The 24,812-nt window shown below is 40.5% G+C and overlaps 2 protein-coding genes and 1 long non-coding RNA gene across 4 annotated transcripts in view; 1 reads left to right on the top strand and 2 right to left on the bottom strand.

Annotated features, from left to right (window-relative positions):
* Window positions 1-24,812, top strand: part of LOC127142488 (uncharacterized) — a 293,661-nt gene that overhangs the window by 18,779 nt on the left and 250,070 nt on the right. The window lies entirely within an intron of this gene.
* zglp1 (zinc finger GATA like protein 1) lies at window positions 363-7,175 on the bottom strand. Its single transcript, XM_018665124.2, has 5 exons — window positions 6,865-7,175; window positions 4,079-5,518; window positions 3,856-3,968; window positions 2,794-2,887; window positions 363-2,110 (listed from the first exon to the last, which is right to left on the bottom strand). Exons 2-5 carry the CDS (start codon window positions 5,503-5,505, stop codon window positions 1,978-1,980), a joined length of 1,767 nt encoding a protein of 588 aa, XP_018520640.1. The 5' UTR covers window positions 5,506-5,518; window positions 6,865-7,175; the 3' UTR covers window positions 363-1,977.
* Window positions 7,262-9,710, bottom strand: fdx2 (ferredoxin 2). Its single transcript, XM_018665126.2, has 5 exons — window positions 9,491-9,710; window positions 9,104-9,155; window positions 8,765-8,871; window positions 8,581-8,668; window positions 7,262-8,463 (listed from the first exon to the last, which is right to left on the bottom strand). The coding sequence occupies exons 1-5, from the start codon at window positions 9,675-9,677 to the stop codon at window positions 8,307-8,309; spliced, it is 591 nt and encodes a 196-aa protein (XP_018520642.1). The 5' UTR covers window positions 9,678-9,710; the 3' UTR covers window positions 7,262-8,306.

Below are 24,812 nucleotides of genomic sequence, written 5' to 3'. Positions count from 1 at the left end.
TTATTTAAGAATATCCAAAGTGCAAAAAAGTCCTGAATTAAAAATCTTGATCACAAAAATACAAAATAATAGTATATTTAGCAGAATGAATGTCTGTTTTGAATAAGAAATTATATTACTGGATTATTACCACTGACACCAAGTTGTGAGCAGCTTTTTTTTAATGTTATATTTAGTCCAGTTTTAACTTCTTTATGTACTATTGGGTGGTTTCATCTGTAGCAATTTATCATATTTCAGATGATCAAATGCTATATATATAATATATATAACACTTAATACACAAAGTCACTATGGCTGTCTAATAAATGTAGTTGTGTAAAAAGTGAACGTAACATTAAGTGGCATAGTTGTGATGTGTAATGTGAGTAAATGTACTCAGTTACTTTACACAGCTGTTCATTACACTTTAAAATTGATGTTGAAATGCCCACAGCAGGTGAAACTCTCTGCACTGAAATATGTTTAATGTAAAAATGAAACAAGCACATTTATTTTATTGAGCTTGTTTCTTTAATGTTTTTGGCTCACACAAGGCTCATTTCCTTTGGTGTTCCTCCTAGCTGAAAGGTTTAGCTCATGGAGAGCGAGAGAGGCAGCTCTCTCTCTCTCTCTCTTCCTCGCTCTCTCTGGCTGTTTCAAATAAGAAGAAGACGTAATCCATTTTGAAATAATAGCTGCACTGTATCAATCCGTGTGAGGCCACCCACTTGGCACGCAGGCCTATACTGCAGGGTGGGCTGAGGAAACTGTGGGAAGTCTCATTAATGAACAATTCTTCCCTGTACCTCTCACTATAGTTTAATGTGATATGTGCACCCCTCTGAAACTATTTTATACTATTTTGCAATTGTTGCATTTTCTTAGTAAAGGTATTTATTATTGTCCTACTGGCGGAGCTACACACATGAAACAGAGGGAGGAAACAAACTGGATGTTTCATACACACTTTAATACAGACCAAAGCCCATGCAAGCTCACACAGAAAGCCCCTTTTTCCCCCTCACAGAAAACAGCAATGCTAAGGAAAGTGCACCAATTTAGCAAGCAACAACCCAAATGAACACCAAACAAAAAACAAACCCCCTCCCCTAAACAACCACAATTAGAAATGATGACACACACAACAAAAATAAAAAACTTAATTTAACTTACTAAATATATGTCTACTGCACTTGGCAGACAGTGTTGCTGTCAAGGTCAAGAGAAGTAAACTGTTTTGCCGTTAATAACAGTGAACACAGCACTGAGCTCAGGCTGCAGTTTTTGGTCCTGTACAGAAATAACTTCATATTGCAGCTGTTGAGTACTGCTAACCATAATACACAGGCAACACTGAAGCTATTTAGATGGAAACTGTCAACAATTATGACTAAACTTTCCACTGAATGTGTCTAGTAGTATGTGTCTTATAGTAGCATTACAGTATCCTGTTTATTTGTCTCAAATGATTCTCAGCTCTGCAATAAACTCTGTGCTATGTGCTCAGTAAAGGAAAAACAAACCAATCAACTGTATAAACTCTGTCACACATGCTAAGATCAGTTTAGTAAAGACTTTAGTGCAGGACATTTTCAGACATCCTCCATTTTTAAGTGTTGAACACAGAATTTCTGGAGGATTTTAGTTTTACTTTTATTGCTCATCATTTAGGCTTTTTTTGTTTTTTTACCCATTTATGTTTTCCTGTGATGTACGTGGCTCTTTGAGAACAACCACAGAGCTACAGCGAATGAGTTTGGTTGCCTGAGATACAACACTGTAACCGTCAAATTAATTTAAATACGCAGAGTCAAGTAAAATACAAGAGGCTGGTGCTGATCCTTCATATTTGCATTCACATCTGTAGTGAACTGTAGAGGATTCAGAACTACAGGAGAAGAGAGTTTACAGTATAGTCTTGAACTGCTGTGTGCAAGTGTATGTGCACAGCTCGGTCATATTTGGACATAAAAACCTTTGCTCTGTGTATGTTCCCTAGGTGGTGTGTTTCCGCTGAGCTGAGGTCAGCCTCACCAAGTTTCCACACTTAAGGCAGCATGAGTTGGAGTTGCCCTCTTTCCTAGGGATGTGCCAGCAGTTGACACAGCGCACTCTGTACTTCTTATACCTTATAAAAAAATATACATGGTTGATTAAACTCCTAATATTTAATGTTCAGGAGTCATGATGAATGCTGGTATTTATCTATGAAATGTATATTTGAAATGTCCCAGTTTAGTACTGCTAGCCTAGGATCACTGAAACACTGATCCAGCTCGGCATCAAACCTCTTTACAGTGGCAAATTCATATTCATTTGTGCTGTGCTGTCATGAAAGAGAAAGCATGAGCTAATAAACACGTTAACACTGGGCGCTTCATAATCGTAGTCATCCCCAGATGAACTGTTGCAAAGAAGCAGTACACATCTCATGCAGTTGGTAAAGTTTCTGTAACGTGTAGTTTAAGTTCTGTAAAAACAATTTACTTCAGTACACCTGTGGAACCTGTTTGTAACTTCTAAATACATACAACTGTAGGTTGTTTCTCTTTTGCACGATTGCAAACCAAAGTGGGCAATGAGCCAAAGCAGTGTTAGTGCACAGTTTGATATAGAGAAACTACGTGGATATTTATACTTTTCAGTATAAAATTCCCTCTTTATGTTGCAACCCCCCCACCCCCCGCAGCTCAGCGCCAAATTGCAGTGAAATACTCTGGAAACTGTGTCCAGCTTATGTTGCCATGGTGATATCTTAAACAGTGTCATGTATGTGTTTTTAAAACTGCCAGTAGTATTAATGTGACCTACCTTATCCCACAAGCATTGCAGAGTGGGGTCCCATCCTCTGCATCTCTCCACATGGGGGTTTTCCTGGTACAGCATGATGCACAGACTTTACCCTCTGATGGAACATGAAGAAACACATATTTAGTTAGTGTTACAGTCATCTCGAACTGTAAAAATATGCAACCAAAAGTTTTTAAGACATTAATGGTACAGTTTAGTGAAATGATATTGTATCTGTATGACCTGGAGAGTATTATAAATTATTTGATGTCGTTGAGTGACTCAAATAGGTTTGTAAATGACAAACAGTGACTGACTGAAAACAATAGCATCAGTTGGGTAAAGATTTTCTCATTTGTAAAAGATATGCAACTTTACATTCTTGTGGATGGTGGGTATAAAAGTTAACTGCAATATTTATGGTGCATTTTCTAGTTAGTCATTAGGTAACAGTCCTGTATGTCATTTCTTTTTTACCAAAAGAGAAGCATATGCAAATTTAAAGGCTGCACAGCTGACAGCATTTTTAGTTCATTTTCTCTGCATCCACTATTTGGCCCTGGGGGTAGTTCCCATGATGCCTGTTATGGTCTTAGGATGTTTGCACAGCAGTTTCCCTAAATACTTATCAAATGTGTAACACCTGTCCTAAGTGATGCGGTAACTTGCAAGTTTTGGTGCTGTGGCACCCCCTGGTGGTGGAAATGGGCATTTTGTACAGATACATAATCCACAGGACACCTTTATTTTAGATTAGAGAGAAATGTTGCTGTTGCTTTCATTCTAAACACATAGCACAGTAGCATTGAGTATGTGCTCGAAACTCTTTAAAATAACTGTCCTAGTTACAGTGTTTCCCTTTTCGCTTTTCTCCCTGTTTGTTATACAAAGTGTAAAGCTTTCAGAGACAAACTTCTGATTTTGGGCCATATGAGTAAAATTACCTTGACTAGACATCACTCATAAACAGTTTATTATGAGATTATTGTTTTAAATTGTAGTAATCCACATTGCTGTTTGGAGAGCCTGCAGTAAGACCAACATAGTTTCATTGAACAGTACAGGCGCTCAAGTGTTACTCACTGGAAACAATGGTTGTCGAGTCACTCTCCTCATCTGAGCTGCTGGTTTTAAGGGACTTCTGGGACGTCCGTGTCCTCAGCCTCGGCTTCCTTGCGTTCTTGCAGAGCTCCCTGCTGTGATGTATACATATGCAGCAGATGCCAAATATGTGTGTGAATTTCATTTAATTTTACATCACCATCTTCTGAATTCCCACACAAAAATGTAATAAATCTGTCAGTACCTGTAATTTGAAGTTATGAGGAGCCGACACTGTTCCCTGCTGTCGTCCAGCTCTGTGCCCATCCTGAACGTCACTCCCTGGAAGTCTGGGTCTTGGATGTCAACACTCCGGCTGGGATGAGGTTGTTTTCTTGGAGTCTTGGTTCTCCATTGCTGGGAAGATGGAGGAGCAATTTCTTCCTTTTGCACAGACTTGGGTTCTGATTTTAACGTTGCAGAGGGCACATCATAGCTTGAGGATTTCAATTGTTCAACCAGGGGTGATTTGCCCTCTTTGAAAGCACATATAGACTCTGTTTTACATTCTGTGGTTTTGTTATCTTTTTGGGGGGGTGAGTGACACCTCTCTGTGGTGCTGAAGATGAGTGATGCTGATTGGGAGTAAGGAAGGATGGTGCTTGTTGGTGGCAGCTGGGTGTCACATGATAGCCCTGGAGTCAAAGCAATGTTTGCATTGTGGTCTAGTGTTAGTGCTGGCTTTGAAAGAGATAGGGTTGTATCTTCATTTGAATTAAAAGTGAAAGCATTTTCAGAGAAGGGCACATTTAAAAAATCCTGTTCCGTAGAGAAACAATCTCTCTGACACTCCTTATTCCACTCCAATTGTCTGTTAACGCTAGACTTGACCTCCCTTTTGTCCATGTGGCTAGTTGGAGAAGATGCTGTTGCATTGTCCTCCAACACCTCCGGTCTAACAGTTTCTGTTTTTTCAGCAGTCTGTGGTTGAACAGTATAATCTACCTTTGGGTTGTTCACACAGCACTGTAGTTTAGAAATACTGGCTCCTCTACTGCAATCCCCACTTGCATCTTCCACATGACCAACAGAGGCTGTGATTTCTTGTCTCTTAGAGATAAAAGGAGATGGCCTTGAAGTGTATTCGACAATCACACTGTCACTTCTTACCCCATGTTCTGTAACCTCTGCTACACCGGTTGATGACTTGGCTGTCGGATGGCCCAATTTTGCTGTAGGCAATATTGAACTTGGCTCTGACTCTTCTACATCTCTTCGATGCAGAAGCCTCTCACACTGCAGGTTGATCAGACTCAGCACTTTCCAGGGGCTGTTACATTCATGATGTGGCTCAACCAATGTTGTTACTTTGCTGCAGTGACTTTCCTCCCTCACTTTGTTCACCTGATTATAAGGCAGTGCACCAGACAAACTGTGCTGGCAGGAACTATTAAAGGCTTGAAACAAATGTGCATCTTCTTTCTCCTTTTTAACAATGAAACTATCTTGCCTAGATGTGTCATTACGCCATTTGGAGGGTGAATTTGTATCTGTGAAACTGTGGTGGACAGGAGATGCTAGCCTGGAAACTTCTTGGAAAAGGTAGAAGAGTGCAGAGTGGGAGACATCTTGATCCGCTGTGCTCTGGCTTCCTTGGATAAAGGTAGCTTGGGTCCTTGGCCCTGTGCTCATGTTGTAGCAGCGTCTGCATCATAAATAAACACAAACAGCCTTAATATCAGTAGTTTCCAACCTTTTGCCACAAAACTATTTATTTTTCAGACTTTTCTCTGAAAATACAATTTTTCTTGTAAAACACTGTATATTCATACCTCTAATGCTATTAAATATTTGTCAGATTAACTACTTTTCAGCTGAACTGCTCACTACTCAAAGACATGGACCTTAAAAAGAGATGGAAAGTGTATATTGCGTCACATTAACAGTTACTTCTGACCCCACTATTCTGGGGTCTAAATGGGATTTCAAACATTGGCACAACATTAAATATGACACCATTTCAGCTGTGTAGATATGAGTGGCTCTAATTGAGCTACATGAGCTACTCATGTATGCAAATAGAGCAGATACGCTAGCGCTACTGTTGTGTTTAACATTTTTGCGGAGTTTAACAGTGACAGCAGTGATATAAGGCTGTTGACAACACGAGAGTTGAGAGTTTGGGATAGTTTCCTTAAGACGTATTGTATTTTTGAAACAGGAGGCCCGCATTTTTTATAGCCTACATGGGCTACTTATCTAGTGTCCTTTTGTTGTGTTTGCTGGTGTTAATTAAAAAATGAACAAGGCCGAGCTGTCATTTTCCATCAAAATAGACGTGACATAAAGCCGAGTGTTGTAAGAAAGGAAACGTCTTTTGTTAAAATTTTTACTTATTAACTCACCGGAAGAAATGTGACAAAACTTCGAGCCTTTGGTGCAGTTTAAATGCGTTGTGGGACACAAATGTATCTCTTGACGTTCCGGAATGTCGAAGATTTTCGCGGGTGTCTAGAGTTTGACTGTCGCGAGCGCAGAAGCAGCTCGCAGTGATATCTACACAGTGCTGATTAGTATTGAAACTGACTGTCGCTGTACTACATTTAACTTCAAACAAGTGAAAATATCTATAAGCCATTATTCTATCATATTTGCACTAGTGGGCGACTGCTTTGGACCACTCCAAACATAAAATGACGGTCATTCTGATGAGAAATATGCAAATTCGTCAATGTGTTTCGCAACTGATTTGATTTTCTGCACTCTCTGTGCATTCTGGGACACATTAAAGTTCAATGATCGCACTGCAGTTACAGTGATCCTACAACATTCACCCTGTGAAGTGGGCCCTGTATTCACATTATCGCATCAAGTTCGCCGATCCTTATCCTTATTTGTCAGTTTTGACTTGTCATAGCCTCTACAGCTAACGACGTCTTTATCAGTTAGGCCTGATGAGGAACAGTTCAAAATGTGGTCAGAATCAAATTCAAAATGGACAATCCACCCAGTTAACCAGCCATCACTCTGCACTTTTTAGTTGATGCTCACCTTAGATCCCCGAATCGATCATCAGCTATCTAATGACCTGTTCCATATTAGTAGGAGCTGAAACCGATGGAGCTGGTTGCTATGATTGACTCGTGTTTTGGACAAGGAGGAGTTTGCGCACGTGTTTTTGGTTTGCTAGATTGCACCTGCTGGGGCATAAAGGCCTTGTCTGCACCGAGCTCCTGTTTCCCATCATAGATGCTGCAGCAACAACTCATGTGACTTTATTGAAGCTATTTCCTGGGTAAGGGTGGAGACTTAACCAACCAACCTGCTGTTTACTTTGTTTTTTTTTTTTTGGTTGGACAAATCAATGTAAACTTCAGTTTTTGCCCTCTTTGAGTTCTGATAGTAGGTGTTTAAGGGTTGCTGAGTAATGAGGGCAGTGTACAGGAAGTGCTTTTTAAAACTGATTTTATTGCACAACTTTAAATATTTGTAATTGCTAAGACATAATATACACTTGCATTTGTGCGTAAGGACAAGTACAGTAGACTTAACAAATAAACGGTAGATGTGGTAAACTCATCCCATGGTAACTGAAGCCCACCAGCTTCCAAACAGACTCATCTCCACCTCCAAACTGATCTGGATCAGAGCACACCTGAACCAGATCTACTAATCAAGACATAATCGCTGGCACCAGACAGGAGGTGCTTTTAAAAATGCCCTTCTCATCTGACATTTGAAGCACGATTCACCTGAATACGTCTTTGAAATGTTTGTTGTGAATAAAATGCAAGTTTCAACAATCTAGATTCTGATTTGTTCACAGCCCACCCTTTACAGTTCAGGCAACTTTTGTCTTTCAGATACACTTCATTATAATATACTGTATGGCTGCTTCTTCTGGCTTCAGTACCATGCAGAAGAAAACTCTTGAGGTTTATGAAGCTAACTATTGTCAGTGTGCACTTACTGATAAGTCATCACAACACCTACAAATGAACTTGGTACATAAAAATGAAAGTAAATGCTATACATATAATATCTGACAGGTGAATCAGGGTGGAAATGATGGACTGGCAAAAATGACTGAGAACATCATTTTGTGATACTTGTGCGTATATGAGCTGTAACAAGGAATGTTCCAGTGAATGGTGTCTTAATTCAGGCCTGAGAACGCTCCACATAAATAAATACATTATCAGCTTAACCATCACAGTTTTTCTTTTGGAAGTAACCATTAATTTCACCTTCAGTGAGACTCCTAGTGTCTGACTATGCATGCTCTCATCTGCAGGCCTGTCATGTCACTGGTTAACTGTGGAATTTGTCAGTCAGTAAAATGTCTTGGGAGTTGCTAAGGACTCTACCGTCCAAGCAGTGCATCTCTTCATGGTCGCCCCTTTACTCAACCAGCACACACAGTGTGTAGCTCGCAGCGACACCCTCACATTTTTCTCCAGGCCCCCCCCCCTCTTCATAATTTGTGTCTCTTCTCAGTGAGGTTTGGGAACATGGCCGTCCACATAGAAGTTCCTGGTGACTTTGGGCAAAGTGAGCTCAATGCCATCCAGCTCTGGGGTGAGAATGATCTGACATCCCAGCCGGGAATTCTCCTGAAGCATGGGCGCCATGTCCAGCATGTCATCCTCCCTAACAACCGACAAATCTGTCAGTAATCTTAATAATCACACTTACACCAGCTCACACACATTTGTTGATTTACAAATGTTGTGGCTAAAAAGAAAATGTCATCAGTTGCAGACCTACCGCTCAGCAGGTTCTGGCAGTTTGTCAAAATGGGCAGCGCTGACGTAGACATGACAGGTTGAGCAGGCCAACGATGCCTCACAGGCTCCTAAATAAAACAAAAATAATTGGCAAACAAATCATGATTAAAATCATGCGTCAAATCATGTTTTAAGCAAGAGTTTTTAACTGTGCAAACACTTACCTTCGAGATCAATTCCATGCTTGTGAGCCAGATACAGAACATTATCTCCCACTTTGGCTTTAACTGGGATCCTCTGGCCAGATCGATCTATATACACCACATTCACCCTAAACAGCAAAGAAGAGAGCCCTCTTGAGAGTGTTTAAAAACGTGACTCGGCAACAACTGTACCTATCCTTCCCTGAAGATCAAATGTAGCCATCACAGTTTCAAACTCTGCGTTAAAGAGTAATTGTTATAATAGTACAGCTCTGATTAAAAGCCAGGTGTATGCATTGATTTATACCAAATGACAACAGCGCACCGATTCACTTAAAAAAAAATCCCGAGTAAACTTACACATCTTCTGGGTCCTCTGCATTGGAGCTTCCCTCGTCGCTGTGATAAAGACCTTAAAAAAAAGAACGGACATCAGGACAGTGAAGGAGCGAGGTCAGCTTCTACTGTAAAGGATAAAGGGGATGTTTGACTTGTTGCACAAAGTTTCACAACCCGTCTGGGAATGCCCAAGTGAAGTTACACAAGTGTTATTGAGCCGACTTTCGACTTTAATATCTGCCGACCTCCTTCGACCACCTACAAGCCAAACTTTGTTGGCACGCGTGACTTAAACTCGGAGACAGATAACTTAACACCACTTAATCTGACTTATGTCAAACAAATAGTAGCGACTGTATGACCAGCCTGTGATGGAGGCTAAAACTGTTAGCAATCTGGACCACTCACCTATACTCGTCTGTAAATGTCGGTTTATCGTCCGAAAGCTATCAAAGGAACTCCTCCTCTGTAGATTAGCTACGCTGTTCACACAGCTCTTCGACTTGTACAGGGGACATGTGCTACAGTCTGGTATAACTCGAGAAAGTCTCAAAGTCAGCCCCATGCTCGACCGGACTGCAGCTGCGGCCGCCATGATTCTGTTTTGATCACATGGTCGAAAGCGGCCAATGGGAAAACAGCGCTGGCGACGCGACATCTCTGACGTAATACGCTTCCTTGACCGCAGGGGGCGCTGCTGCGTCACACACTGCATAGAGAGCAAGGGCACAAACATCACATGAGCAGTATTCAGACTTTTTAAAGCAGCAAAAGTACAAATATACAAATGAAAATCACGCATAAGTCATGAAAAAATATTAGAAGTATTATTACAAAAAGTAGCCGACTTAATTTTCACTCAAATATAGTGAAGTGTAATGGACGTGTAAAGTATCATAAAATGGAAAGAATTCAAATACAAATAATTAAAAGTTGTACTTAAATACATTACTTGAGTAAATCTACTTAATTACTTTCCACCCCAGAAGATTAGCTATATAAATGACAATCTATAAAGGCTCAAAGAAGAATGTATTGAACTCCCAGCACCATAATTAATTTGTTTCTATCGGCCCCAGTTTTTTCCTCCCAGAGGTAACACCAGGAACAGTAACAGGTACTGTACTGTTATGGTTGCTGGTGTTACCATGTTGTCATTACCATAGACTGTATATAAAGAGTTCGTCACACATATAGAGCACTACATTTCATAGAGTGATGTTATAGTACTTACTCCACTACATTTATCTCACAGCAATAGTTAATGGTTAATTTTAATATACAAAACATATGATCAGATAAGATAATATGAGATATATTTACAGATTAATCTACCCAACAGTATATAAAGTATTTGATATTGGTTCTACTGTGACCAACTACCTGTTTAAAATGCTGCTCATAAGCTGATGCATCAATTATAATAACAACAATAATAATTGAATAATGGAAAATATATAATAACATAAGATTTTAAAAGAAGCCATTTTGCATAACAAGTGCCCTTACTTTTGATACCTAATTTTGTCATATACATAATAGTGATGGATTTAGGACCTGTACTTGCAGTGAAGTGAAAGATTTGAATACTTCTTTCACCACACAAAATGTTATTTGGTCTGTTATCAGCTGTAACTAAGAGTGGGCTGTCTATCAGCTGACTTCTTCCTTCTTCTCAGCTTTCTCAAGATGGTTTTGATGGTAAGTGATGATGAAGAGTGATATGACATCACCATGTTTATTTGCATTTATTTGTATTAATTGTCATTGTTTTATTTCATTGCTGTTTCCCTATTCCATTTGACTGCTGTCTCTAAACCAAACTGCCCTTTAGGAATAAAAACCTTAAATATAAATAAAAACCTCCACTGTATTTATCTCACTTTGCAGACTCAAGCCTGATCTCAATTTGTGTCACTAACTATAATCTAATATTATCATATATAAGATATTTGGTGCCACGGCATTTTGATGCTGTTGTAAGTTTGACCAGTCTAAACCTGTTAGAGTCATGTTCCAGTTTAGGAAGTGGGTATTCCCATAGTTCAAAAGAATCAAAATAAAATATTTAATATTTCTACAGTTAATCCCAATGCTCATCAGTATCATTCAACAGTAAATACATGCTCTGCTCTGTTGCTGTGTGCTGTAGAGGAAGGCAAACTGAGATAAGATGCAGGCTGGCAGTGAAAAACTTTTTTTTATGCCTGCAACCACCGGTGTGTGAAGTCAGAGAAGTAATGTTATGACTACATACTGGTTCATTTCTTACCTCTTTTAAAGATGAGTCTTTCTTACTTTAACAAAGAGTGAGAAACATCAGAAAATATATGTCTTTTTCTTTGACATATGCTTAGAGAGAGAGGAAGTTATCCTTAAAAAAACTGAGCTATTAAATAATCCCTTTACAGAGTAGTAAAACCCCCTCAGAGGAGCACTGTGTTGATGTTTGAGATGTGATTTATTGGCTTGAGTGACTCCATAACGACTGATGAGCTCATCCATTGGGAGGATACTATAATTTTTGTTTCTTTTCTCATCTTTCCTGCAGCGTCTTAAATGATCAGCGCTATAAGGCAAAAGCAAATTTTTAGAGTTGGTCTTAAAATATATACTAACCCCCCATCTGGATCTCACTGCAGAGGTTCCTCCCATGTGGATGGCCATAAAAAGAAAATGGGGCACTCTCATGTCTACTTTTTTATTTTATAGAGAGTGCTGGGAGTCAACTCACTGGCATATAGATTATTGCATTTTATATACTCTAAATCCACATAATGAAACACTATTAAACTTTAATGTATGTACTCTCTCAGACACACACACACCTGCACTGGATTAGTGTCCAGGGACAGCTCACCTGTGTGACTGAGGTCTGAAGTTAGAGCAGTTAGTATATCATTGCACCCTCTTGTCCTCAGGTCCTGCAGGTGTGTGTCTGTATGTGTGTGTGTGTGTGTGTGTGTGTGGTGTGTGTGTGTGTGTAGAGGCATGGTGGGTGGAGGTTCTTACACGCTTGACTTAGATATAAAGTGGCCCTTAGCTGTTCCCTCAGACTATATTCCCCTCACTCCCTGATGACTAAGCAGTATAATAATTCAGACACACACACTGAATACTTCCTTTAGCCATTCACCCTGAAATGCTTAAAACAAGACACTTCTCAGGGACAGACATGCATGAAACACACTCACACACAGATAACAAACATTCCTCTGTCCCTCATCCAGAGCCCAGCAGCAGCAACATGTGTGATCTGATGAATCTCCCTGGGATATACCATGTGTATGTACAGCTTATGTTTTCAAGGACCGATAAAGCATGGAAAAACATAACATTTACCAGCAGTCCTCTGGGTGTCATTCAGTCACTCCCATTGGTGCTCCCATTATTGTTTTTTATGTTGTGATCTTTTCCCACCTTTCTTGTCACCTAATGATTTAAATTCTTTTAAGTCACCATTTGGAACCTGGTAAACAGACATCTTTTAACCTAAAAGTTAAGTCTAGCATTATTCTGTGCTTTTCTAATTGTCTACAAATCCTGACTTAATAACATTGTCTGAGTAGCCAAAGCCTGACATAAATATTTCCTCTGTAGACCTCCATAGTTGTCAAAAAACTATTAGAAACTTGTCAGTGAGCCACACTCTTTCATAGGATGACATCTTTCTTCATTACAATAAACATGGGCACTGTCATTTATTTTGACTCAATCCCACATACACTGTCCTGCTGCCACAAATACTCACTAGATCACCCAGTGTTTATTAATCCACAGCTGAAAATAGTTCACAGAAATTTTGCATTTTTCCTGTTTGATAAATGAACCATATACTTGTGAGCTGTCTTTAAAATTTTACATCCTCAGCAGAAACCAAAGGGTTTAAGGGCTGAGAGGGCTGGATAAATTATATTTTAAAAAAATGATGAATATTAATTAAGTCAAAACTTGAAAAAGGAGTGTGAGGTTTCCAAGTGTGTCAGAGTGTGTGAACGTGATTGCATAGGTCTCTTGCATGCTTACTCACTGTCTGCACAGACACATTACTTCCCACATTTATTGTTGGTTCATGTTTTACTGTAAGCATATCATCAGTTATGATTATCTATATTAGGCCACAGAGTGGAATGACAGCAGCTGTTTCATTTGGTTTCCCTTGTTTTACTGTCGTCCCATGGGAACAGCCTGCTCAGAGTTAGATGGTTGACAGATGGGTGTTTTTAAAGGAGTGCAGACTTTGGATGTTTCACGGATCAACATTGCTCTCAAAGTAGCTTTGAATAACGCAGCCAAGTGCAAGCAAACATATACAGTCTGCCTTGGTGCCCAGCAAATGGAGCAGGTGACTTTCTTAATATGTTAATGCAACATTCTGAATGAATCTTGGTAGCAACTTTACAGCTGACTTCCTGCTGAGCTTGACCTTAAAGAGAATCAAGTGACAACAGGACATGTCTGAACCACTGAGTTCTATTCACTGTAATCTTATCATATCATCTTAATTTTCATATCTGAAACTGCTGTGTGTGTGTGTGTGTGTGTGTGTATGTGTGTGTGTGCATGTGTCTACCTGCGGTTGTGCATATGAGCAGCGTTATGCAAGCCATGTCACGACTCCCCTTTCTCAGATGAGTCACAGAAACTTCAGAGAGTAACTAATTAGAAACAGGTTAAAAAAAAAGTGCCCCTATGCCCTTTCTTTCATGCTTCATCTGTGTGGGAATGCTTCTTTCTCAGCCAGACAAAAGGCAAACTTACCATCAGCGTGAGTAAACACGGTGGCAGCCTCAGAGCTGGCATCGTTACAGGGAAAACAGCCTCTTACTCAAACTCATGTGATGATTGTATGTCTGGGACACTTTCTCTACTCTGTGTGACACATTTAAAGGTATAAACATTTTGAGGAGTCTCCCCGGTTCTCAAGGTTGCGTTGGGTTGTTTGTAATTAATGACCTTTTTCACACACAACAGTAAAAACTGCACAGCGGCCAGCAGTGAGATGTTTGTTTTAGCTTGAGGTCTGGATGTGGTTTAGTGGTTTCAGCCTGTGGTCTCAGCAACTGCCGCCTGGGCCGTGATAGACAGCGCTGACCGCTGACTGTTGACCTTTGACAGCAGATAAAGAAAGGCTGCAGAGAGGGGTCAAAGACTTGGGAGGTCATAGAGGTGCAACGAATCATGTCAACAAATCCAAGCACACCAGGGAAGTCATGGGTACACTCTAGTTATGCTTTTTTGTTGCTTATTTTTGGTAAAAAAAAAAAATAAAAAAAAAAAAGTTTGTGGAATGTGGCTAAGACATTAACATAACATGTTCATTTGAAGAGGGATGCTGATAAGATTTAAAGAATAAGGCTGGCTACATTCTATGCTTTTGTTACTGTCAATAAATGAACAATGCTTTAATTAGTCTGTGCGACTTCCCCTGCCTGTCTGTGGCTTTTAGCCTCAAGCCCATGTACGTATTCCTATTAAAGATGTAAATTTTAAAAATAGGTCACCAACATATACTCTCATTTATTTAAGAAAGGTTACTTCTACCCAAATCTGCAAGACACCATAGTTTTTAGCAAACACTGTAGAGTTAATAATGCATTTGTTAGTGATTTTCATGGCAGATTAGTACTCAAGAGCAGCTACACCCAAAACAGACCCTGTGGTGAGATTGTCTTGCCAACAAGCTAAAAGAAAAGGCTGGTGTTATTCCATACTTTCTTACTGACAAAAAATCCCATGAAAAGACCAAAACCAACAATGCATTCGTCAATCTCTCAGTACTCTCCAACTTCCCTGCTCCGTCTCTGGCACTCAGCCCCAAGCTCATTCTTTCCTACTGAAGATGTAAATCTTTAAAATGGGTTACAACTAGAGTTTAATTTTTCTGGGAGAGACTCTGTAATTTTCTTTAACAGCTGGGAACTGTGGTCAGCAGCAAGTTACACAAACCAGAGAGAAGGGCACTTTTTTTGGGGGGGGGGGTTTCAGCCATGGATTAATACACATTTGATGATCTAGCGAGTATTTTGCAGCAGGATGTTGAATGTGGAATTGACTCAAAAATAGTCTACAGCATCCATCTTCATGTTAATAAAAAAAAACATGTCACTCATTGCAGCTCATTCATGAAGTCTATGGGACAGAGTGAATAAGTGCCATCAGGGTTTGGATGACAATTATAAAACAATTATATCGTGAGCCAACCACAGGCTTTCTTCATGGCGACAGAATGACTGACAAGCTCCTTGGGGAAGGAGGGCAGCTCCAGGCCTCCTCTCTGTGTTGACAGCAGGTAGGTAAAGATCACTTTCACAGGGTCAAAGAGCGTGTGTTTGTGTGTTTATGTGTGTGTATGAGACAGAGAGTGTGAGAGTGCAAGACAGCGCATTACATCACATAATGCAAATCAACTTGTGAATGTGTGTGTAAATTCATGTAGAGTTTAACTTAACAGTAAAAGTAAAGTGAGGATAGGTTTTATCAATAAATGAACTTCATACAAAGTGCAGTAAACAGGAGAACTTGCCTGTTCTTCTGTGGAGTTAGTCTGTCTCAGTGTCTTCTGTCTCTGCATGTAATTCCAGACTGACTCCATGATGTTGTGATCAGGGATCTGTAGGGGTCCAGACCATCTGTTGCAGGACTTCTTGTTATCCATGTCTCTGAAGATAGTTCTTTATGACTCTGGCTGTATGTATGGGGTCATTGTCCTGCTGCAGAATGAATTTGGGACTGATCAGACTCCTCCCTAATAGTATTGCATGATGGATAAGAATCTAAACATCCAAACCTAAAACTTTTGCACAGTACGCAAGCACTTTAGTCTAAATGAAAATGATTGGCTACTTGCCTGAATGTGTGTGTGTGTCCGTCTGCCTGTTTGTGGAGTTCTGTGTGTTGCTGTTGAATTATGGCTGTAACAGTGAGTGTAATTGACCCTCCATGATCCAGACCTGGCCTCTGTGAAACATTTTGTCCAAAACAGAGTACAATGTCTCTCTGGGGACTAAGAGGTGTTAACTCTATGACTAACTGGACTCACTCCACATGATCCAAGTGCAACTTTTCACTGCAGCAGTAAATTTTCTTTATTTAAACAATATATTTCAAAATGACATAATAGCCTTTAGAAAACACCATGTCCATGTTCACAGTCATTTGCTTTTACGTTTAGAGGTAATTTTCATTTAATGAAAAAGAAAACAAAGAATGGGTACATGCCATGCCAGGGTGTACAGGCACACCACCCCACTCTGTTTCACCTAATAGTGGATTTAGCTGAGCACTAACAATTCCCAAACTGTCAGGTCATGCTGTATTTAAGACAGAGGGAGTCCAGAGTCACAACTAAACCAACACGAGCAGAATCTGGTTCTCGTTTGCCTGCTTGGCCAAAGAGAACATCAGTGCCTTACAAAGTCTTGCATATGTCTGGTTTTGTGGGTCAGTTTGGATTTGGATGAGTTTGTATCTTTAAACTCAGATCGCAGTCTTTAATAATTTCTTCCACTTCATGATCCACTCCAGCTTTTTCTGCCTCCGAAAGAGCAAACAGAGAAAAAGAGATTCAGTAAGGAAATCAGTGGCCCACTTAATGCTCCCTCCTTCTCAAAGATGTAATAATCTGCATCAAAACAATTGTGACACTTGCAAATAGACTAAAATACATTCCATGTATGGCAGCAGGGCGTACAAGCTCCTGACTTTCTGATTATTATTGTAATTTATTAGCTTCATCTTAAGTCCTGTCTTCCTCTTGTGCCTCTTCAACTTTTGCGAAAAGAGTCACTCTGGTATCAGACACATCAAGACTCACTTCATAACGTCTGCTTGTCCATATGTGCTTGCCTTTTGTCTCTCCTCTTAATCCTGTATGTTCTCCCTTTCCATTCCTCAACCCCCATCCCTCATCCACTTCGTGACCAAAACAAAACACAAGCACTTTTTTTTTTCATGAATCACGCAGACGTGTCTACAGAATGGCCAGTCTAAACATTGTTATCAGTCCCGCTTGCAGACTGAAACGACCCCAAGCAGCATGAGACAGGAAACTTATTTTGTGCGTGGCTCAAATATTGTTTTATTGTTGCATATCTTGACGGCAGGCATCAGAACATGTGCATAAAAAACGTGTGTACTCATATTTCCGAGCATTTATTATTTGTTTCCTTGAATGTCGAGTCCTCAGAAACACATTGTACACACAACACAACAAATCCACTGTGAAATTTAAAGGGGAAAAAAACAGCTGTGTGTCGTTGATTAAATCTGCATCTGGTCATAACAGAATAGTGAGACTGAAAGTACCTCATCTGTTCCTAACCATTAGTTTCATATTTGTCATAGGGATGTATAGTAAGTGGTTTATTTTGTTATCTGAAGTGTATGATGTGGTATGTGGATCCAATATGTGGTGTATTTTTCTTTGCATGTGCATATGTGTGTGTGGTTTGTGTGTGTATTGCACATATCGGGGTTGTCGTCCTGCCTGGGTACTGTTATTATCAGGAGCTTGGGGCTTTATCATTGCACAGCAGAAATGATAAGAGACAACTCAGGACATGGAGTAGGGCCAGTCTGGGATGTGTCTTTGTGCATAATACACACATGACTACTCACACTGGTACACTCACATGCAGTGAGCGCCCCAAATAAGTAATTTAAAGTGTAATCTGGCCCCTAAATGTGATACTGTAAAAACTCATACACATAGTCTTTGTCCTTTAGGATATAAATCTTTAATCCGTGAGCAGTTCTCATTTAAACCACTTACACTGAAAAAAATAGCCCTAATGAAAATTGTTGACAGCTTTCTGTGGACTATCACCAGTAAAAGGCTGCTGAGTCTGAAAAGATTTGTTGCAGCTGAATTTTTTTAATGTTGCCTCAGAGCTGTGAGCATCGTAAATTTAATTCCAGTGTATCAGGGTGAAGGCACAAAACACAGAGGGAGATTATTTAAAACCTGGACAAATGAATCCAAAACTTCATCACTGGCAGGTGAGAAGTGGTAAGCGGTAGATTTTGCTACATTATTGTAATTTGGGTGAACTCACCCTTTAAGAGGTTTTACGAAATTAAATCTAATGTGAGGAAACTGCTATACATGATCATTTCCCGTGTGTCACTTGGTGCCTATTTCACATTTATGATGTATGCAAGTTGTCTGTTTCTTCTTTCTGGATTTTGTCCAAATGTGATAAATTCATTCATTTCATTTTATTTGCTGTGACGACAAAAGAACCTCCGGTGTTTGGAGGACCCAAACGTGGGTAAAATCACATGAAGTTTTGCACACGAGCTCAACTCTCCGCTGAAATTGTTTTGCAATCTTAACAGAGCTTGAACAAGCTGCAGAGTATTTTCTTTTTCAGGCTTCAGATTTAATCTAGGTCTCTCTCTGATGTTGGTGTTCATACTGAAAGCTCTGCTGCATTTGAGGACATGTGAGAAGATTAGTCTCTCCGAGCTGCAAGAGAGCCATGACGATTTGAGATGTGAGCAATGCTTAAGCAAACTTAAACAAAGCCTCCATTCTTTTTACATCTTGGGGGATTGTGAAGGCAGCAGGCTGGAGGAGGATTATGACGGGGCAGATTTACAGGGAGATGGATAGGGAGAGTGTGCAAGAGACGAATATAAAAGGCCCAACTGGGTCAAATCAAACTCAGGAAAAGTCATCTAGCTCAAACTGGCACCTAACTCTCATTACTGTGCTTTCAGACCAGATGCTCAGAGTGAAAAAGATATTACATTACATGATGTATGATCCAAACAGCCAAAGCTCTCCTTTCATTTGAGATGATAATTTGTTAAGTAAATGAACATTACACTGACTATCATTTTGGTAAGACTGTGCTCATTGTGTGGAAATGATTAATGGCCAGCATGATTTTCATTATGGAAATGAACACACACACACACACACACACACACACACACACACACACACACACACACACACATCTGCCTTCCACCAGCTTTTCTGTCAGTTTTACTCTCTCCACCCTTAATATGATGCAATTCTTTAAACCGATTCCTTCACTTTATCTCCTACAAATGGCCATGTTATACCGCTTCCCCTGCGTGTCCACACTCACATACAGACACACGCACTAATACAAAAACACACACACAAGGACAGGGAGGTGATGATAAAGGTTTGGCAGGTGGCAGTTGAACGGTCTGGTGCGGTTGTTCCTGGAAAAGGGGGCAGCTGTGAACGACATCACTTGAGCTGGGATGGTGTGTATCTGCACTGGGCATCACAGCAGCTCCTGTCACTGCGCTGTGTGAGTTATTACCCCGGGGTTTCCTGCTGACACGGTCACAGACACACACATAAAGATACACAGACACGCACACTGGCAAATGTATGATGTATACATACACCATAAAGGCACGCAACCAGAAGTCACATGTGGTGTTTAATCACCTTTTTATCACCTTATAGCAGAGTGGACTCACACAGATGTACAGTATATCCATCTTCAGGGTCCCCTCATAAAAGAGTGGAACCAAAACCAGACACTCCAGGAGATGACATGGCGCGAACAGGTGGGTCAGACTACTGTTTGTGTCTGTCACTGTAACATCAAGCCGGTGCACAATGCAGCTTTAGTCATACACATTCCAAGACATGAACACCACACCACGCTGCACACATCCAAACAAGTAGTCAGACTCAGACAGACAGAGAGATGAGCATTCAAACCCTTGCCGCACACACACATACATACACGGGGTCCTTTAATTATCCTGATACGCTTACCTCATCCTCTCTATACAGCAGCACCTGGTCACATTACTTCATAAAGACTGAAATAAACCTGCACACACACACACACACACACACACATACACACATGCAAACAAGCAGCCAGACTTGTAGTCAAGTCAAGTCATGTCGATTTATTTATAGACCACAATTACAAAACAAAAATGCAGATAATTATAACTAAACTAAACAGATGAATAGGTAAGTGAATAACTTTAGACAGTGTTCTATACAGACGAACAAATGAAACAAAAAACAGTGCTATGATTGTATCTTTATGGGAAGATTTGCCGCAAAGATTGTCTGCCAAAACTATGGTCACACAGTCATTTCACAAAAATCCATTTAGTAATCTGGTTTTTAATTAACATTGCTGCATATATGGGGATTTTATTTCTTAAGGCTATGTGGATGAAACAGGGGTGGAGGGTCTACACATTCCAATGACACAGAAGATATACAATTTAGACAAGTCTAATAGTAACCCACCAGCATGCGGAAATTCCCTGCATGGAAAGAATTCATTAGAAACTACTTGTTCGCTTTCCTCAAGGCATTTCCTCACCTAACGGATCAGGGTTTCTGTTAGAGTTAGACGCAAGTCAGTGAAGTCCCAAAACTGACAAGATGTTGTCAAAGATTATCAGACAAATTAAAAATCTATAGTTTTTTAAATTATTTTACTCGGCTACTTATCTTTCACTACTTTATTTTTCAACCTCAGTCATTCCCTTTTTTTCTTTCTTTTTTTTGTTGCACATTTAATCAATCATCTGTTTCCTATTTTCTCATTATAACCTTTTCTATGTTGCTCACCACATTTTTAATTTTTGCTCTGGGATTTTTGTGTGAGTAATATCAGTGACGTAATCAAGAGAACTGCGTGGCTACCTAGTCTAACTGAAAACACTGGTGACTGAACAGAGGATCATTCTTTTCAGCTAGCTATTAGCTGAAACTAACTTTTATCATAAAACTGCACCAACCAGTGCACTAGAGCTGCAACAATTAGTCAATTTATTGATTATCCAATCAACAGGACATTAATCAGCAACAGTTTTGACAATGAATTGAGAGGATTGGATGCCTTTCCTCCTCACACACAATACTAAAGTAAGCTGAACACACTTGGGTTTTGGAGACATGGTCAGACACATGATGCCTGCTTGGGATGAGGGAAATGATAATGTGCACTTTTTAATATTTTCTAGAATGTACGTAGAACAGTAGTGAAAGCATTTTGCACAGATACAATGCTTCCATCTTCAAAATGTTGTCTTTGAATGCATGCATCTTATTTTCATCAACAGCTACAACTGAAATACGTACTTGGAGGGTGTGTGTATATTATCAGTCAAATAATATCATTCATTGATCCGGTTATAGTTTTGACTTATTTGACATTTTGTCAGTTTGGGTGCTCCACATACAGTCTGACCTCAATTGCGGTATAAATTTGAAGCCTGCAAATTATGGAATGTCATAACCGCTGGCATGGCAGAGTGTCTGAGGGACAGACACTCGGTCCAGGCAGCATGGCGTCTTGGATCGTGTTTCCTGACTGCTGGCACTCTGCCACCTTAAACTCTCCCCTGTGACCTTTCCTTGCATTGCAAATGCCAAATGTCAGAAGTGGTGGGCTGTCAATCAAATGCATCCAGCGCAGTATGAAGAGACTCCAAGCAGATGTTTTTTGAAAGCTGAATTTTTCATGAAGCTTTGTCGCTGATGTAATTTTTTCCCTGCTCAGAAAATGAATAGTTTGTGCCCTTTTGGTTTGGGCTGCCTCCACCCAAGAGGTCAGCATTGCCATCTGTGTACAATATGAAGACATGCTTGATGAAGAACCACAATACCAAAGCGTGCAAGCTGGAGCAGCGGGTGAAAAACACAATATGTCCTTTTAGCAGGTTCACTCTGTGAGTTTGTACAACAGCTACAATAAAAAGTACATGTGTGAGAACTAGAGTTGAAAGTCTTCTGTAAACTCTTCTTAATGATTCATATAAAACCACAGAACGGGAGGATATACCAGTTACACAGACTGCACTCCCTCATGACTCTGTAACTCCCACCATGCCAATAATTACTCTTGTTCTCTCCCCAACTCCCATTTCTAGCATGTGTTTCATGTTGCTATGTTGAAAGGCTTTCAGCGGAAAGCCCCATGTAAGGAGCAGGACTCACCATAAACAACTTATGTTCAAACGCTGGTATCTCTTTCTTTCCTCTCTGCTTTTCCCTCTGTCCATCCTTCTTTGAATAGAGCATGGCGCTTTGCCCATCTCCCCCAGACCCATCTTTAGACATGTATAAAAGAGATACAATCTCCAAATCCATAAGCTTGAGAACATCATCCATCACTGTTATCAACAAAGGCCTCCTTCAGTGACATCTACAGGGGGTCCATCTGCCCTTCCCACACTCACACACTGGTCGTAAAATGTTGTGTGTGTGTGTGTGTGTGTGTGTGTCTGTGTATGTGTGTGTCCCCTAAACCCTCAACAACATTCTTGCCCCTTATCTGTCCCAGCAGGCTTCCATTAACTATCTGCTGATCTATCACAAGTTGAAAGCTGATAAATGCAGACACTTGGAACCATGGAAGAATTTTCTGGAACATTTGCGATGATTTGCTTTCATGAAATTTAGAAATAAAAGGAAATGGAGGATTTGGAGTATCAGTGTGTGTGTGTGTGTGTGTGTGTGTATTATTGTTCTGGGAAGTGTCTGAGTGAATGTTTCTGTGTGTGTTCAGTTCAGCGGGTTCTGTCTGTGTGAGGTAAATCACTCTGTTCCTGGGTAGAAAGCCCCAAGGGCCACACCCACAAACCACACTCTCCTCTGGCTGGTTCACGCTTTCACCAGGGCACAGGCCCGTTGGAGTCAATACATCTTGGCTTCCTGTGTTTTCTCTCAAACTAACCTTTCCTCATTGTTTCTCTCTGACATGTGCTTTGGCAAGCCCCCCCCCCCCAAAAAAAAAGATGTGAACGCCCAGTCCCGAGAAAGGGAGTGAGGGAAGGAAAAAGAGAGGAAGGAGAGGGGGGAGCAGTAAGAAAGAGAAAAATTGAGAGAGGGTGAGAGAAACAGTGGGCCTCAATTTCTGTGACGCCTAGCACTCGCCAACTCCAAACCCACAAAGAATTAGATCGGAGGAGAAAGGGAGGAAGGGATGGAGAGGAGGGAGTAGAGGGGCTTATGAAAACGACTGTGGATGAAGGCAATCTTTAATAAGGAGAGAGCCTTGGGTTTCTGCGGTGGTTGGTAATGGCTCCAGTTGTCTAGGAGGAGGACTGAACAACACAGTTTGTTTACACAGAGTAGTGGGACTTGCTGGCTTTACAGTTTGCATTGTAAAGATGATGACAGCATGAACTGGCTCACTGGTCACTTTACATCTATTTGCAGCAGTCAGTAATGCACCACACAGATTCACAATTCTTGCTCTCTGTGTGAAAACATATTTTTAAAGGCCAAACCAGCTGCTTTCTGGTCAAACCAGAAAGTAGCACAGTTAAGTTGTGACCTAGTGACCAAAATGTGTTCTCAGGCTTTGGGAACTACTCTGCTAACTCCTAACACACTAGCATGCCAGGAAAATGCAAGTACTAGTCAGTCACAACAGGCCTAGCTCAATTGTTAACAGCTCTAGCTAGCTTGCTAACAGTCAGTTGCTAACATGGCCATGAGTTCACACGGTTTATTCAAGTGACATATTTGTACTGTTCTGTCTCATTACCATTTTGTTTAGCAGTTAATTCTCCTGCTGAGATGGGTTAAATAAAAGTGGATAGAATAACCCAGCTAATATGCTGTAATGGCTTCCTCTCTATTCCTTCAAAGGTCAGCACCGTGAAGAGGGCTTGCCATAGGTCAGCATAAATTTGTTCGTCAAAGTTCACAAGTTGAACAATACTTGAGATTTCTGTGCAGGTCTGCTGATTGTGGCAGTTCCACTGAAATGAACTGATTTTTCTGTAACATTTTGCCATTTTAAACGTCGGTGTGAGTGGGCCTTAAAGTTCAGCAGAAGCGGTGAGGGTTCAGTACTGTGAGTTGGCCAAATCAAGTGCATATTTGTATCCTGACAGTGTTTTGTCCCAGCAACAAACCTACGTGCAACTACCAGTAAGTCTTCCTCCCACCCCGCTCGGCAAGAAGAAACATAGTCTGGGGAAACACAAGAAGGGAATTAAAAACTGTAACTTTATACCCAAATTATTTGGCAAACTTTGCTCCTCAAGCCTTATATTGGCTTTGGCAAGAACCTTTAGCATTTCTTACGATGAAGTGGTGGGAAGTTTTTCACGCCATGATTACGGTAACCAGTAACGTCTTTCAATATATGATAACCTTTCAAGTCAAAGGTTTGACTCTGTCTCTGCTGTTTTCCAATTAACAGTGTGAAGCGACAACTGAAATCTTTTAAAACTGGCCTCATGGACAAAAACTTTGAAATACAGGGGCTGATGGTCAAGGGAAGGAAGGAGGTGAAAAACAGCTGTAATTCAATTAGATTTATTACTGAGGTTTCAAGCAAAGATCTGTTAATTGGCCAATGATAAGACTTGTGAGTGGTGAGAAACCTAACCGTGACCATAGCCTCCAGAACAGTAACTGACTCTGCAGCAAGAATGTGGGGAATGTCTTTCTCTCCCTCTCTCTTTCTCACTCTCTCCCTCTCCCTCTCTCATGTGTCTCTGAAGGGTTCATTAGTGGAGGATGTGACATCAGCCAAAGACAGTGTGGCCGCTTGTCTGTCGACTGCCATGTTATATACTTGACATCAATTCCATGTCATTAAAGTGGCACCAAACAGATCTGGATTACTTAGAGTGCTGTTAATGTAAACTAAGGATCCTGTGACACCATTACAGCGTCACTCCCTTGTTTAAAGTCAGAGGTCATTAAAGACCTGTGTCGCTCCCCACACACTCTGTCTTCAAAATG

Source organism: Lates calcarifer, linkage group LG5, assembly GCF_001640805.2.
Source record: "Lates calcarifer isolate ASB-BC8 linkage group LG5, TLL_Latcal_v3, whole genome shotgun sequence".
NCBI lineage: Eukaryota > Metazoa > Chordata > Actinopteri > Centropomidae > Lates > Lates calcarifer.
This window is presented reverse-complemented; position numbering and strand designations above follow the sequence as displayed.